The sequence below is a fragment of the Hyperolius riggenbachi genome, chromosome 5 (assembly GCF_040937935.1).
Source record: "Hyperolius riggenbachi isolate aHypRig1 chromosome 5, aHypRig1.pri, whole genome shotgun sequence".
NCBI classification, from domain to species: Eukaryota; Metazoa; Chordata; class Amphibia; order Anura; family Hyperoliidae; genus Hyperolius; species Hyperolius riggenbachi.
This window is the reverse complement of record NC_090650.1, coordinates 189,198,119-189,215,258: the sequence shown is the minus strand read 5'-3', so window position 1 is coordinate 189,215,258 and position 17,140 is coordinate 189,198,119. Positions and strand designations below refer to the sequence as shown.

Here is a 17,140-nt window from a genome sequence, read left to right as displayed (position 1 = left end):
ACACTATGGACGTAACGTGTGAGGAGGAGGATGAAGAAGTACCTGCTGTTGGTGCAGTTTTGGAGGTGTCTGAGGCAAGCGAAGCTGGGTAGGATGATTATGATGATGACAATGATATGGATGCCACATGTGTTCCCAATAGAGGAGATGAACAGGGGGACAGTTCAGAGGGGGAGTCAGAGAGGGGTAGGAGGAGACGATTTCCTGAAAGAAGCAGGGGGAGCTCGTCATCAGAAACAACTGGTGGCAGTGTCCGGCGCCATGTATCGCCACCTATGGACAGCCAGCCAAAATGCCCTTCAACGTCAGCTGCTGATGCCACCATAGTGCCATCACCCCAGGGGGCTCAGCAGTTTGGACATTTTTTGTGTGTCTGCCTTAGATCAGAGCAATGCGATCTGTTCTCTCTGCCTCCATAAATTGAGCCGTGGAAAGTCCAACACCCACGAAGGCACATGCAGAAAAGGCACAAACTGCAATGGGAAGAGCACCTGAGGAAAAGCGGCACACAAAAGAAAAGCCATCCTCCATCTCCTCTTCCTCCTTCAGGTGCAGCATCTTCAGCCGCTTTCTCCCTTGCACCTTTACAGCCACCCTCCTCGAATCAGCCTCTGACCTTGAACTGTTCCTGCTCCTCTGCCCCCAGCAGCCAGGTGTCTGTGAAGGAAATCTTTGAGCGGAAGAAGCCAATTTCTGCCAGTCACCCCCTTGCCTGGCGTCTGACAGCTGGCTTGGCAGAACTGTTAGCTCGCCAGCTGTTACCATACCAGCTGGTGGACTCTGAGGCCTTCCGTAAATTTGTGGCCATTGGGACACCACAGTGGAAATACCAGGCCGCAATTATTTCTCTAAAAAGGCGATTCCCAAACTGTACCGTGAAGTTGAGAGGCAAGTGGTGTCATCTCTGGCCCAAAGCGTTGGGTAAAGGGTCCTCCTGACCCAGGATGCCTGGTCTGCTAAGCACGGTCAGGGCAGGTACATTACTTACACAGCCCATTGGGTCAACCTGGTGACCGATGGCAAGCAGGGAGTACGTGGCTGTGCAGCGGACCAACTTGTGACACCTCCACGGCTTGCAGGCAGGCTTGCTGCCACCTCCTCTCCTCCTGCTACATCCTCTTCACTGTCGTCCTCCTCCTCCTCCTTGGCTGAGTGGCAGTTCAACTCTACTGGTGCTGCGATCTCCTCTCCAGCTACACAGCCCCAGCTCCCTGGGGCCTATGCTGCATGCCAGGTACGACAGTGTCACGCCATCTTAGACATGTCTTGCCTCAAAGCGGAGAGTCACACTGAAGCAGTTCTCCTGGCTGCGCTGAACAAACAGGTGGATCAGTGGCTGACCCCGCACCAACTGGAGATCAGCAACTTGGTGTGTGACAAGGGCAGCAATCTCATTTCGGCTTTGAATTTGGGAAAGTTGACACATGTACCCTGCATGGCACATGTGCTCAATCTCATAATTCAGAGATTTGTGTCTAAGTACCCAGGCTTACAGGACGTCCTGAAGCAGTCGAGGAAAGTGTGTGGGCATTTCAGGCGGTCTTACATGGCACGCTTTGCCGATATTCAGCGGAGAAACAAGTTGCAGGTGAGACACCTGATTTGCGATAGCCTGACTCGCTGGAATTCGTCCCTCCTTATGTTCTCTCGCCTGCTAGAACAGTAAAAAGCCGTCAAACAGTACCTCTACAACTACAGTAGAAGGACACAGTATGGGGAGATGGGGATGTTCTGGCCTAACAACTGGACACTGATGCGAAATGCATGCAGGCTCATGCTGCCATTTGAGGAGGTGACAAACCTGGTGAGTCGCAGTGAAGGCACCATCAGCAACTTGATCCCGTATGATTACTTCCTGGGTCGTGCCGTGTGTATAGTGGTGAACCAAGCTGTGGAGGAGCGTGAACAGGAACAGTTATGGGAGAAAGCGTTGTGGGATCAATTCTCATCAGAACCATATGTATCCTCAACACCTGCGGCAGCACAGAGGGGGGATGAGGAGGAGGAGGAGGAAGAGTCATGTGGGGAAGAGGAGTCAGACTTGGATGATGAGGAAGGTGTTTATTTGGAGGAGGAGGCAGAAGAACTACCACAGCAGGCGTCGCAGGGGGCTGGTGCTGCTCAACATTCCTGTGGCATTGTTCGTGGCTGGGGGGAGGAGGAGATAGATAGTACGTCTGGATCCAACTTTGTGCAGATGGCGTCTTTCATGCTGTCCAGCCTGTTGAGGGACCCCCGTATAAAAAAAACTCAAGGGGAATGACAATTACTGGGTGACCACGCTACTAGACCCTCGGTATAGGCACAAAGTGGTGGAGATGTTTCCAAATCACCAGAAGGTAGAAAAGATGCAGCACTTGCAGAATAAGCTGGCAACTATGCTTTACAATGCGTTTAAGGGTGATGTCTCAGCACAATGCAATAAAGGTACCACTGCCAGTAATCCTTCTCCCATGTCCACGCAGGCAAGGACAGGACGCTCCAGCGATCTCATGGTGATGTTGGACATGCGCATTTAATCGAAAAAGAGGTTGCACACCTGATGCACAAAATTGCATAACATAGCAATAAACTTGTATGAGGCTTAACATGGGTGCTGGATCGTGGATAGGACCACAACCATAACTTACTAAATCTATACAAAATGATCCGCACACTAAGTAGTGATTTGCTCAAACATTGTATTGTGTTAAGAAAAATAAAGCACAACAAAATTACAAGCATGTAAGGCTTAGTATAGCCTGTAAGCATCAGCAGCTGTTAACACAATGGTTATACAAAATACATAGAGAATTTAACAGGTTCACACAAGCAAGGAATGCAGTAAATGCACACTGAGTCCATGAATTGAAGCAATGATACAAACTGTGAGCATATAACGGACCAGTGATAGTAACAATGTACAAGTGAAACCTAGCTCATAATTCCAAGAGCCCTGGATGTTGGACATGCGGACATTCGCCTTAGCCCTTCCGGATCCACCCTCCACCAACGCCTCGAACGGCAGGTAGCCGACTACCTGGCCTTAAGTGTGGATGTAGACACTGTGGGCAGCGATGAACCCTTGGACTACTGGGTGCGCAGGCTTGACCTGTGGCCAGAGCTGTCACAATTTGCCATCCAACTTCTGTCTTGCCCTGCCTCAAGCGTCCTGTCAGAAAGGACCTTCAGCGCAGTTGGAGGCATTGTCACTGAGAAGAGAAGTTGCCTAAGTCACAAAAGTGTTCAGTACCTCACCTTTATCAAAATGAATGAGGCATTGATCCCGGAGGGCTACTGCCCGCCTCAAGACTAAGTCAGTCCCCACCAACAGCATCTCTCTCTGCACGCCGTGTGACTGCCTGCCCCAAGACTAAGTCGCTCCCCACACAGCACCTCTGCCTGCAGGCCGCTTGACTTCCTTTTCCACCACCACCAACAGGGTCCAGGACTCCAGGTGGATTCCTGAATTTTCAAGGCTGCTGCTAGCAGCGGCCGGAGGCCGCTATACTACTTTTTCTGGTGCGTGTACATGCCTGTCTAATTTTTCTGGCTGCACTGCAGCTACAACAACAAAACAAAAGGCATGTACATGTGCAGATTCTTCTTCATGATCATTACCTTGCTGCGGTGAAGGGGCTTGCGTATCATAATGAAGCAATGACCGCCGGCTATATGAGTGTCTCGGGGGATGGGGGGGATGGGGGGACACCCAAGATAATAAGGTCGTTGCTTCATTGTGGACAGGCCAAATTCGATCAGCTGGACAGTCACTGTTGTTCTATCATTGAGCTACCACAGTTCGGCGACCATATGGGCTTGAAAACCGCCAAGGCCTGTACTCTTGCCATGGTGCGCACCAGTCCAGCACGGCCTTCACTACACAAACAGCTGTTTGCAGTCACTGCATACCTTTCACTGCATCTGTGACTGCACATTGTATTATACCTGGCAGTCAGTGCATACCTTTCACTTGAATGGATGGCAGACTTGCCCTCCATAACAGATTCTCATTAAAGGATTTAAAGTTGATTGATTTCATATATAGCAGGGCCTCGAAAGTCCTCCTGTATTGTAATTTTTATTCACTACCTCGGGACGTGCATGCCATGCCTGCTGCCTTCCTTGGATGTGTGGTAGCCTTTCATGGTCCTTTGCCCACAGCGTGCCTGCTGCCTTCCTTGGATGTGTGGTGGTGGTAGCCGTTTCTTAGGCTCCCACTCCGGACCGGAATCAAACCAGGATTCCCTGGCCATTACCCGTGGTCACCATGCTACTGAGACGTACCATCGAAAGTTTCACACAGTTGAATGAATGGCAGACTTGCCCTCCATAACAGATTCTTGTTAAAGGCAAGTGGTGTCATCTCTGGCACACAGCGTTGGGTCAAGGGTCCATCTGACCACAGATGCCTGGTCTGCAAAGCACGGTCAGGGCAGGTACATTACTTATACAGCAAATGGGTCCTTACTTGAATGTGTGGTGATGGTAGTCAGTTCTCAGGCTCCCACTCCGGACCGGAATCGAATCCTGATTCCCTGGCCATTACCCATGGTCACTCACAATGGCAGACTTGCCCTCCATAACAGATTCTCATTACAGGTACTGAACAGCCAGCAGAAAATTTAATTTAAAAAATAGATGTAAGCTTTAACAATGGTAGAGAAAGAACCATCGAAAGTTGATAAGGCAGTCAGACATTAACAGATATCACTGAGGAAGGGCAATCTCGCCATGGTGTGCACCAGTCCAGCACAGCCGTCACAACACAAACAGCTGTTTGTGGTGCGTTACACAGTGAGTTTGGTGTGTCAGTGTGAAGCAGTACTCTATTTACACTCCCTGATTGATGTATACACATGCAAGATGTTTTAAAGCACTTTAGGCCTGTCATTTATCATTCAATGTGATTTCGGCCCTTAAAATGCTGCTTTGCGTCAAATCCAGATTTTTTTCCCGGGACTTGTGTCATCTATCCCACTTCTCCATGCAAAAACTCAGATGTTAGATCCCTTGAAACATCTTTTCCATCACTTTTGTGGCCAGCATAAATGTTTCTAATTTTCAAAGTTCGCCTCCCCATTGAAGTCTATTGCAATTCGCGAAAGTTCGCGCGAACCGAACTTTTGCGGAAGTCTATCTCTAAACATGATTGGCTGTAAAGGATAGTGGGACTGGAAGTCCTTCCTGTAAACTGTGCTTGTTGTACCTGTTCTGTACTTACTGCTTAACGTGGGTCTTATTCAATTCACCTTTTCTCCTAAGTTTTTTCCTAGGAGATCATTTCTCATTTTCAGTTTAAAATAACTTTGCAATTGAAGCATGACCACAAAATAGGTTAAAAAGTACTGTTGAAATTATTCTGAGTATTTTCTAGCTTGCTGGTGGCTTAAAGGACATTTTATTGATAAGATGTCGCCTAGGATAGGGGTGTCCAAACGTTTTAGATCAAGGGCCTTATCGCCATTCTTGAGAGTGCTAGGGGCCGAATTAGTGAAATTAAATACAATTTTTGCTGACTTTTTACATGTCCTACCTAGGAGAAAACATAGGAAAGAGTGAATTGAATTAATTTATGAAATTATTGTAGAAACAATCATGGCAGCCACAATGACTGATTTGAAAAAGGAGTCCAACTGAAGCTGCCTTACCTTTTCTTTTGATACACGATGACCTAGATAAATGAGAACACTTACAGAAATGTTGGTTGCATTGTATTCTTGTGAGCAATTATATAGTAGGTGTATATCTCTACAGTGGTTTATTTTCATGTAAATAAAGTATAAGTGATATAAAATTTGTGATTATTTGTTCTTCATTTTTTTTCAGAAGCACTATTGTACTTGTCCTCCTGGTGTTCTGCATATGCTTCCTAGTGTCATGTATTATGTACTTACATGTCACACGAGTACAGGTAAATAGAACGCAAAATTTACTGACCTTAACAGTCTTATTCATTTCATATCATAAAATGAACCACTTAGCGTCAGCCCATTGGCTGCGTAAATCAGGCACGCATGCATGTACATTGGCGGGCGTTCACGTGTGCACACCTCTCCCTCTTTCCCCCATGACATCTGCAGGTGTACTCTGATTTTCCCTCAAAGTAAAATGATCATTTTAAAATGTCAGTTTTGCGTTAATAGGTTAAACCAAGTTAATAATAATGTAAAAATTACCAATACTATTTGCATGTGATGTGGGATTACATCAAGTAAATTATAATTATCTATCTTGGACCACGTAATTTAAAACAACTTTTTTAACTGTACATTCCAATCAAAATACTTTGGGTAATGGGATGAATTCTGGATCATAAAGTGAAAAGATCATGTTTCCATCATGCAACATTTAGATCTAGTAAGTGAATTTTCAAGTTAAAGGACACATCCAAGCACTTTAAAAATTTAAAAAATCCACTTACCTGGGGCTTCCTCCAGCCCCTGACAGCCATCCTGTGCCCTCATCACAGCTCCACTCACCGCTGGTGGCCCGGGGTCCTCTCCGGTGCAGGATGTCCACTGTGCTCGCGAACAGCTCGCGAACGGCTCTCAGAGTTGCGCTGACATCATCTGGACTGTACTGCATTGGCGCAGTAATTCTGCGCCTGCGCTGTACAGTCCGGATGACGTCAGTGCAGCTAGTGAGCCGCATGCTGGAGTGCAGAAGAAGCCGACCAGAAGCTGACCTGGCAAGGTCGGCATCTCCACCACAGGGGACCGTGAGCCATCGGAGCTGCGGCAAAGGCACAGGGCAGATGCAGGGGGCTGGAGGAAGCCCCAGGTAAGTGGATTTTTTTATTTTTAAAGTGCTCGGACCTTCCCTTTAAAACAAAGTCTTCATTATTGTTTCTAGCATTACCATATTGTGGGTAGATGTTATTCCCATCATTGCACCCAAGCTCATGCTTTTCAAATGTTTTATTGTTTTTAACATATTGTTAGGGTAAGTCAATTTAATAAAATTCAATTGTGTGGTAGTATATGTATCAAATGATATATCTATACTTTCTTTTTGCATTTTTGTATTTCTAAATATCTCTAATTCTAACCCTACCCAATCTCATTATTTCACTGAAGCAGTGAAATGTAAGGCTAAAGTACAATTTTAGTTTGTGTACTCAAAATGAATGCTACCCAAAGAAAACAAAAATACCAAAAATGTTGCCTTGGCAAAAGTTTAAAGACTCCTGTGTGAGCCAGGCTAACATATTAGAAAGAGAAGCTGTATATATAGACAGTCCAGGGAAAACAATAGGGCCTAGTTATCAATCACTAAGTCTAGGGATTTTGCTTTTACTTATGGTGACAGTTCAGCCACATACACACACACACACAAGTAAATAAACATGGTGGTGGGGCTGATGTTCATCTGTCAGAACACTTAACACTAATTCAGTCTGTGCCTATCCTCCTCACTTCTTCCAAACTGCTAAAATCTAGTTTGAAATGGTCCATCCACTCTTTTTCTGAACCATTTTGGATCCTGCATCCTACCCACTGATTTCTACTCACATTCCCATTTATATTAACCATGCGGCTGCTTCCACATTTCTGCCACTCACCTCCTTTTGACCTCAAACAATGATCCGACTCCTCTGCAGGGAGTCACATTGATGGCCGCAGAATTGACTTGATCTTCCCTGCTGCCTGTACAATTTCATAAACTCCTCTTTTCCACTCTCTGACTACAACTTACTCTGATTCACTCTTCTTTCATAATTTCTATCCACAGCTTCATTGCACACATGTATGGAAATAATTGCAACCTTGATATCCCTATGAGCAACCCTTGCTAACTTAATCCTCTTTTTCTCACCCCAAGCTAGCTGCTGTTGCACACTATCAAAGCACATTCACTGTTCTCAGTCAGCTAATTAGCTCATTTGATTTCTAGTATAACCTATATGCTGATGTCATCCAAAACCATTTTTCTGGTTTTCATCTAACTACATTAATAGCTTGCATCAGTGAATCTCTTAGGAGATAGCCTCCTCCTTCATGTCACATTCTAAGATGCAGTATAGACAAAACTGTCAATTTTAGATAATGATATTTGTTTCCCCTGCCTTACATAACCATAAAAGTTGCACATGTAACGATCTTACCTGTCAGCGGCTCCAGTGAGGTCGCAGCCAGCTCTGAAGATGGCGCTTCGCAGTCTTCTTCCTGCAGCCGCATCCCCAACTCCCCTGCGGTCCTGGCTGAGCGCTCCTCCAGTCTCCCCAGGCGAACGTGCGCGTCTCTGAGAAATTCTTATACTCTCAGACGGGCTACGCGTAATTATAGTCAGCTGACATGCTTGTCAGCTGACACCTTGCTAGGAGATTGCCTTTGGTCAGCTGGGTTCTGTGTGCTGATCTGATTGGTTGTTTACTCCTGGGGGTTGGTCTATGTTCCTTGCTGTCTGTATTTAAACTCCCTTGCTGCAGTCTCTCTTTGTCACTTTGTCACTCTGTGATAAACGTATTGTATTTCAATGCGACTTTCATTACTCAATTATACCTTTTTGTATAGAAGTAGATGCATTTGAGATTGGTGTAGGGGCGGTGCTTTCTCAGTATTAAGGCCAACCAGAAAATCTTCATCCATGCGCTTTTTTCTCCAAAAAATTCTCTGCAGCTGAACGCAACTATGGGCTCGATTCACAAAGCGGTGATAACCCAGTTAAAGACTTTAGGCGTGATAACCATTTTTATCATGCCTAAACTCAGTTTAGGCATGATAAGTTTAGGCATGATAAGTTTAGGCATGATAAGTTTAGGTGTGATAAGTTTAGGCATGCTAAGTTTAGATAAGTTTATATCGCGCGCAAAGTCCCGCACGCAAAGCAGCGCCATTAAACTCTATGCAAAGTGCACCAGACTTTGCTAGCGCAAAACTTTTGATCAGCTGTGCACTGCGGTGCTAACCCAGTTGGTGCTTAAACTTATCACGCCTAAAAACTTATCACACCTAAACTTATCGGGCTTGATTCACAAAGCGGTGCTAACAGTTAGCACGCTGGTGAAAAGCCCTTTATCATGCCTAAACTCAGTTTAGGCATGATAAGTTTAGGTGTGATAAGTTTAGGTGTGATAAGTTTAGGCATGATAAGTTTAGGTGTGATAAGTTTAGGCATGATAAGTTTAAGCACCAACTGCGTTAGCACCGCAGTGCACAGCTGATCAAAAGTTTTGCGCTAGCAAAGTCTGGTGCACTTCGCATAGAGTTTAATGGCGCTGCTTTGCGTGCGGGACTTTGCACACTATCTACACTTATCTAAACTTAGCATGCCTAAACTTATCACACCTAAACTTATCACACCTAAACTTATCACACCTAAACTTATCACGCCTAAACTGACTTTTCACCAGTGTGGTGCAAAGGTTATCACGCCTAAAGTCTTTTAGGCGTGATAACTGAGTTATCACCGCTTTGTGAATCAGGCCCATCATGCCTAAACTTATCACACCTAAACTTATCACACCTAAACTTATCATGCCTAAACAGAGTTTAGGCGTGATAAAGGGCTTTTCACCACGGTGCTAACTGTTAGCACCGCTTTGTGAATCAGGCCCTATGACATAGGGAATAGAGAACTTCTGGCTGTAAAAATGGCCTTTCGAAGAATGGAGGCACTGGTTGGAGGGGGTCAATTACCCAGTTACGGTAGATATCGACCATAGTTACATAGTTACATAGTTATTTTGGTTGAAAAAAGACATACGTTCATCGAGTTCAACCAGTATAAAGTACAACACCAGCCTGCTCCCTCACATATCCCTGTTGATCCAGAGGAAGGTGAAAAAACCCTTACAAGGCATGGTCCAATTAGCCCCTAAAGGGGAAAATTCCTTCCCGACTCCAGATGGCAATCAGATAAAATCCCTGGATCAACATCATTCTGCCTTACCTAGTAATTGTAGCCATGGATGTCATTCAACTCAAGGAAAGCATCTAAGCCCCCTTTAAATGCAGGTATAGAGTTTGCCATAATGACTTCCTGTGGCAATGCATTCCACATCTTAATCACTCTTACTGTAAAGAACCCTTTCCTAAATAAATGGCTAAAACGTTTTTCCTCCATGTGCAGATCATGTCCTCTAGTCCTTTGAGAAGGCCTAGGGACAAAAAGCTCATCTGTCAAGCTATTATATTGCCCTCTGATGTATTTATACATGTTAATTAGATCTCCTCTAAGGCGTCTTTTCTCTAGACTAAATAAACCCAGTTTGTCTAACCTTTCTTGATAAGTGAGACCATAAAAATCTGGAATATATTGAGGGAGCTAAAAGACTCAATCCCAGGCAGGCACGCTGGGCCATGTTCTTTTCTCAATTTAATTTTACCATTACGTACAAGCCAGGTTCCAAAAACATCAAGGCTGGTGCTCTGTCTCGATGTTTTGAACCAGAAACCTCTCAACCAGTGTGTCCCATTTTGCCTAAACATTGTGTGATCGCTGCTTTAGATTCTCGGTTATTCCCTGATCTCTCTAATCTCCTATCACCATTTCAGAAGGAGATTCCTCCTGGTGTACCTTCTGACATTTTGTTTGTTCCTCTTCACTTACGTTTGCAAGTGATCCACCAATTCCATGACTCAAAACTGTCTGGACACCAGGGTGAAACTAAGACTCTTGAGTTATTATCCCAACATGTCTGGTGGCCTTCTCTGAGGAAAGATTGTAAAGCCTTTGTCGGTGCCTGTGATGTCTGTGCCAGGAATAAAGTTTCCAGGGTTGCCCCTCGGGGTAATTTTCTGCCGCTGCCTATTCCTCTGAAACCATGGACTCATTTGTCCATGGATTTTATAGCTGATTTGCCACCCTCTGAGGGTAACAGTGTGATCTGGGTTGTGGCCGGCAGATTCAGCAAAATGGCGCATTTCATTCCATTACGCAAACTACCTTGTGCTAAAGTCCTAGCTGATTTATTTATTAAAAATATCTTCCACTTACATGGGATTCCTGAGAATATTGTATCGGATAGAGGTGTTCAGTTTGTCTCACAGTTTTGGCGGGCCTTCTACTCCCATTTAGGAATTGCGCTTTCTTTTTCCTCAGGATTTCACCCCGAAACCAATGGTCAGACTGAAAGGACCAACCAAACCTTAGAACAATACTTGCGTTGTTTTGTCTCCAGTTGTCAAGAATCATGGTTGAAATTTTTGCCCTTTGCGGAATTCTTGTCAGCTGACACCTTGCTAGGAGATTGCCTTTGGTCCACTGGGTTCTGTGTGCTGATCTGATTGGTTGTTTATTCCTTGGGGTTGGTCTATGTTCCTTGCTGTCTGTATTTAAACTCCCTTGCTGCAGTCTCTCGTTGCCCGTGATAGCAATTAGTACGCTGGTTTTGCTGTGCACTTTGTCACTCTGTGATAAATGTATTGATTTCAATGCGACTTTCATTACTCATTTATTGTATTTCAATGCGACTGCCAGACTGACTTAGATACGACTTTAGCTTTACTGACCATTCTCTCGCCTAGTCCTTTGTACCGCAGCCATCTGATCTGACGTGTATGACCTTAGCCTGTTACCGACTCTGATTCTGCCTAGTCCATTGTACCGCAGCCATCTGATCTAACGTGTATGATCTTAGCCTGTTACCGACTCTGATTCTGTCTAGTCCACTGTACTGAAACAATCTTCTCTAACGTGTATGACCCTAGCCTGTTACCGACTACGTCTGTTGTGTATTGTATCACATAGCATCTTGTGTGATAACACACCAATACCCCCTGTCTCCATGGACGAAGCTGGCATTAAATACATTCAAAAAATAACAATAATAATATTAATGATAGTTTTAGAGACTTGTTAATGGCAACAGGAAATCAGCCCTACTGTCTTCTTTAAAAGCTTTACCATGTGAAGGTAGGAGAGGAGCGCCATAAAAACAAAATGCTTATTTTTAAATTTGCTTTGTTTTTACTAAACACAATAAACAAATATGTTAAAAAGATGATTTGTTCTCTTTTAAGCCCTAGTTCTACCTCCCATTTTTGCTTTGCACATCTGTACATTTTTGCAGTAAAGATATTGAAAGTTTGTGCCTGGGACCACTTCCTGCAACTCCTACAATGTCTTATCGCCTGTCCCTCCTCCTTGTGTGAATTTTATATATTCACTGTAAGGTGCGGCAAGACTTAAAGGACCACTATCGTGAAAATCATAAAATGTAAAATACATGTGAACACATACAAATAAGAAATATATTTCTTCCAAAGTAAAAAGAGCCACAAATTACTTTTCTCCTATGTTGCTGTCATTTATAATAGGTAGTAGAAATCTGACAGAACCAACAGGTTTTGGACTAGCCCACCTCCTCATGGGGGATTATCAGGGGATTCTCACTTAGTTAATGGCAGTTGCTATGTAAAACTGCCAAAAAAGTGTGCAGCGAGCAGGGAAGCTGGCCAGTATCATTGTATAAATCATTTTCAGGTAATCTCTTTATAAAGAATAAAAGACTTGCTGAGAATCCTCATGAAGAAATGGACTAGTTTAAAACCTGTCAGTTTTGTCAGATTTCTAATACCTACTGTAAGTGACAGCAACCTAGGAGAAAAGTAATTTGTGGCTCATTTTACTCTGGAAGAAATGCACTTCTTATTTGTATGTGTTTACATGTATTTTAAATTTTACATTTTTTTGCGATTGTGGTCCTTTAAATGCTTTATTACACACTGAGCAGGAACAACAATGGGCAGGAAGGTAATCAGATTGCTAAGGTGCATCTGCAGTTCCGGCCACATACAATTAATCTTTCTCAGCATCAGGGAAGAGGTGGGAGCAGTTAGGTGATTTGTACTGTGTTTGAAAAGCTCACTTTACTGATAGAAAGAAACAACAGGACTCAACCAGCCAAGTATTTTATGTATATTTACAACAAATATGCAGCGCACAGAACCTTGTACTCTTGGAACGTTGTAACCCTACTAATTAATACTTACTAATTAATACAACATGTAGTATTATCTGCATTAAAAATTAACAAGGGCTTCACATCAACATTTACAAAGTTTAACAATGACATCTAAGGTGACACCATACCTATCACAGACATAGTGGGCCCATTAGTGCTGGTGTTTTGCACCAGCGATTTTTACATAATTAACCCGTAAAAATCACTGTACACTTTCGCGATTTTTGAGCAATAGTGATTATCGCTTTTTTAGCATTGTAAGCACAATCCCTCTCAAATCATGGAAAAAAAATGCAGCATGTAGCGCATTTTGCAATCACCGATGATTGCCAATTGTCGATGATCACAGCAGTGAGATCACAGCCATATAGTTAATATTGCACTAGCGCTTCAAAAAGCGCTAGCGATTGCCGGCGATTAGCAGTAATCGCCCCAGTGTGAATAGGCCCATAAGGTAACACTATGCTTATCACAACATAAGCCATACAATTTAGTCTCATTTCTCCTCTCAGTCTAATACCACCCCATTGATCAACCCATGTGTGCTTGTATAGCTAATGAAGGTGACTTCACAGTAGGGGGTGAGAAGCTGATGTCTCTTGGTCTTTTTCGGTATGACAATAGAAGAAAAGACAGCGCTGGGCACTCAAGCTGATGCTTAAGGTTTATTTTCCACAGATACAAACAGACATTGCAGGCAGAGGGAGAAAAAAACGAAGTCTAACAGCCGTTTCACGAGCCTATAGCTCATGTCCCTTATTTATATGTAATAAATTTTACGTTTACTCACCGTCATTTCGGTATGAACAGAATCAAATGCTTATCTCCCATTTATTCAAGTTCACTGCTGTCATTAATACTTTACTTTTCTTTTATTTGTGCAGTGTTTTCCAGGGTGCCTAACAATACAAATACGAACCATTTTGTGTATTTTCATAGTAGTTCTAATATATTCCGTGGCACAAGGATATGTGGTGAGTAAGATATACATTTTGGATGTTTAGAATAAAAATAAAGAATTTTTATATAATCACTCAACAAAAAATGTAATAATGTTTGAATTATAAGAAGTAAATGCAATATATAAATATGGTGTAGCTGGTGTACTGGTTACTAGTTATGGTTTTCCCATTGTTTTTTCACTAAAATGAAGAGCATATTATTGATAATGTATTTTATAGAATTGAAGGCTATATTTAAAGAGACTCTGAAGCGAGATTTATTCTTGATTTTTTCTCGCTTCAGAGCTCATAGTTAGCAGGGGCATGTGTGCCCCTGCTAAAATGCCGCTATCCCGCGGCTAAACGGGGGTCCCTTCAGCCCCAAAACCCCCCCTGAAAAATCAACGACCAACTTGGTCGTAGATTTTGCTCTTCCTGGAGGCAGGGCTAACAGCTGCAGCCCTGCCTCACAGCGCGTCTATCAGACGCGTATCACCGCCTCTCCCCGCCCCTCTCAGTGAAGGAAGACTGAGAGGGGCGGGGGAGAGGCGGAGGTACGCGTCTGCTAGACGTGCGGGAGGCAGGGCTGCGGCAGTTAGCCCTGCCCCAATGCAGAAGCGCTCCCCCCCAGCACGGAGGGGATTTGGGGGATCAGGGACCCCCGTTAAGCCGCGGGATAGCGGCGTTTTAGCAGGGGCACACATGCCCCTGCTATCTATGAGGTCTGAAGCGAGATTTATTCTCACTTCAGACTCTCTTTAACTACATGCAATCATTTTGTACCTAGATTATTGGTTATAGTTGAGTTCTTCACAAAACGGAAGCTGAAGTGCTGCACTGGGAGCAATGAGAAAACGGAACGTTTCTTCACACTAGTGAAAAAAAACGGACCATTCTATGGGGCAAAACCCACTTCGGGGATGGGGGTTTGGGGGGATGTGGGGAAACGAAACAGAAGCAGCGGAACAGAAACGGAGTGGCAGCGGAGTGAAAATGGATCCAATCGACCATTGATGAGATCCGTTTCCACTGATCCGTTTGCCACTGTAATGCAAGTGTGAACCAGGCCTAAGAGAGGCCTCTATTGCACAAACAATTTTTCCAAACTACCTTTATTTATTGCAAATCTCATAGTCATATTTAAAAAAAGAAAAAAAAAGAAAGAAAAACGAGAGGAAAATAGTTTCTCTCTCTCTAATCTCATTGCACACTAATGCAGCAAAAGGTTTGAAAAAAAATACTGATACCAACCCAAATGTTAAAAACCCATGAGCAAAACAGGTATACCTTCATACACACTTTCTATGACCTTCTGGGTAGACTAGTGCCTAGATACAACCAGAGAGCCACTTATCTTCACTGTGCCTCCACGTGTAAAAGTTAACTTGAACTGCAAATCATTAGAGATGGCCCGAACCTCCAATTTTAGGTTTGCGAACCTTCGCAAAGGTATGCGAACTTGCGAACTTTCGTGAACTGCAATAGACTTCAATGGGGAGGCGAACTTTGAAAAATAGAAAAATTTATGCTGGCCACAAAAGTGATGGAAAAGATGTTTCAAGGGGTCTAACATCTGAGTTTTTGCATGGATGAGTGGGATAGACGGCAAAAGTCCTGGGAAAAATTGGATTTGACGCAAAGCAGCGTTTTAAGGGCAGAAATCACATTGCATGCTAAATTGGAGGCCTAAAGTGCTTTAAAACATCTTGCATGTGTACACATCAATCAGGGAGTGTAATTAGAGTACTGCTTCACACTGACACACCAAACTCACTGTCTAACGCACCACAAACGGCTGTTTGTGTTGTGAAGGCCGTGCTGGACTGGTGCGCACCATGGCGAGAGTGCAGGCGATATCGGTTTTAAAGCCCATATGGTCGCCAGGCTGAGGTAGCTCAATGACAGAACAACAGTGATTGTGCAGCTGATCAAATTTGGTCTGTCCACAATGAAGCAACGACCTATCTTTGGTGTGCCACCCCCCGAGACACTCATATAGCGGTCATTGCTTCATTGTGATACGCAAGCCCCTTCACCACGGCAAGGTAACGATCATGAAGGGGAATTGACACATGTACATGCCTTTTGTTTTGTTGTTGCAGCCGCAGTGCAGCCAGAAAAATTAGGCAGGCATGTACACGCACCAGAAAAATTATTATAGCAGCCGCTGCTAGCAGCGGCCTTAAAAATTCAGGAATCCGCCTGGAGTCCTGGACCCTGTTGGTGGTGGCGGAGAAGGCAGTCAAGCGGCCTGCAGGCAGAGATGCTGACTTAATCTTGGGGCGGGCAGTAGCCCTCTGGGATCCATGCTTCATTCATTTTGATAAAGGTGAGATACTGAACACTTTTGTGACTTAGGCGACTTCTCTTCTCAGTGACAATGCCTCCAGCTGTGCTGAAGGTCCTTTCTGACAGGATGCTTGAGGCAGGGCAAGACAGAAGTTGGAAATTGTGACAGCTCTGGCCACAGGTCAAGTCTCGCACCCAGTAGTCCAAGAGTTCATCGCTGCTCACAGTGTCTACATCCACACTTAAGGCCAGGTAGTCGGCTACCTGCCGGTCGAGGCGTTAGTGGAGGGTTGATCCGGAAGCGGTAAGGCGGGGCGTTGGACTAAAGAATGTCCACATGTCCGACATCACCATGAGATCGCTGGAGCATCTGGTCCTTGCCTGCGTGGACATGGGAGAAGGATTACTGGCAGTGGTACCTTTATTGCGTTGTGCTATGACATCACCCTTAAACACGTTGTTAAGCATAGTTGCCAGCTTGTTCTGCAAGTGCTGCATCTTTTCTGCCTTCTGGTGATTTGGAAACATCTCCGCCACTTTGTGCCTATACCGAGGGTCTAGTAGCGTGGCCACCCAGTACAGCTCATTCCCCCTGAGTTTTTTTATACGGGGTCCCTCAACAGGCTGGACAGCAGGAAAGACGCCATCTGCACAAAGTTGGATGCAGACGTACTATCCATCTCCTCTTGCTCTTCCTTAGTGAAGTCAGCTAAGTTCTCCTCCTCCCCCCAGCCACAAACTATACCACGGGAAAGTTGAGCATCACAAGCCCCCTGCGACACCTGCTGCGGTTGTTCTTCCACCTCATTCTCCTTCTCCAAAACAACACCTTCCTCATCATCTGACTCCTCTTCCCCAAACGACTCTTCCTCCTCCTCCTCCTCCCCCTTCTGTGCTGCCGCAGGTGTTGAGGAATCATCTGCTTCTGCTGAGAATTGATCCCACAACTCTTCCTCCCGTTCCTGTTCCTGTTCACGCTCCTCCACAGCTTGATCCACCACTCTACGCATGGCACGCTCCA

At 44.5% G+C, this 17,140-nt stretch overlaps 1 protein-coding gene across 4 annotated transcripts in view; it reads left to right on the top strand.

Moving 5' to 3' along the window:
* Positions 1-17,140, top strand: part of ADCY1 (adenylate cyclase 1) — a 643,071-nt gene that overhangs the window by 463,218 nt on the left and 162,713 nt on the right. For all 4 annotated transcript variants that reach the window (XM_068236507.1, XM_068236509.1, XM_068236508.1 and 1 more), the window contains 2 exons: positions 5,809-5,893; positions 13,774-13,863. In XM_068236507.1, coding sequence (XP_068092608.1) covers positions 5,809-5,893; positions 13,774-13,863 — 175 coding nt within the window. The remainder of the gene's footprint in view (positions 1-5,808; positions 5,894-13,773; positions 13,864-17,140) is intronic.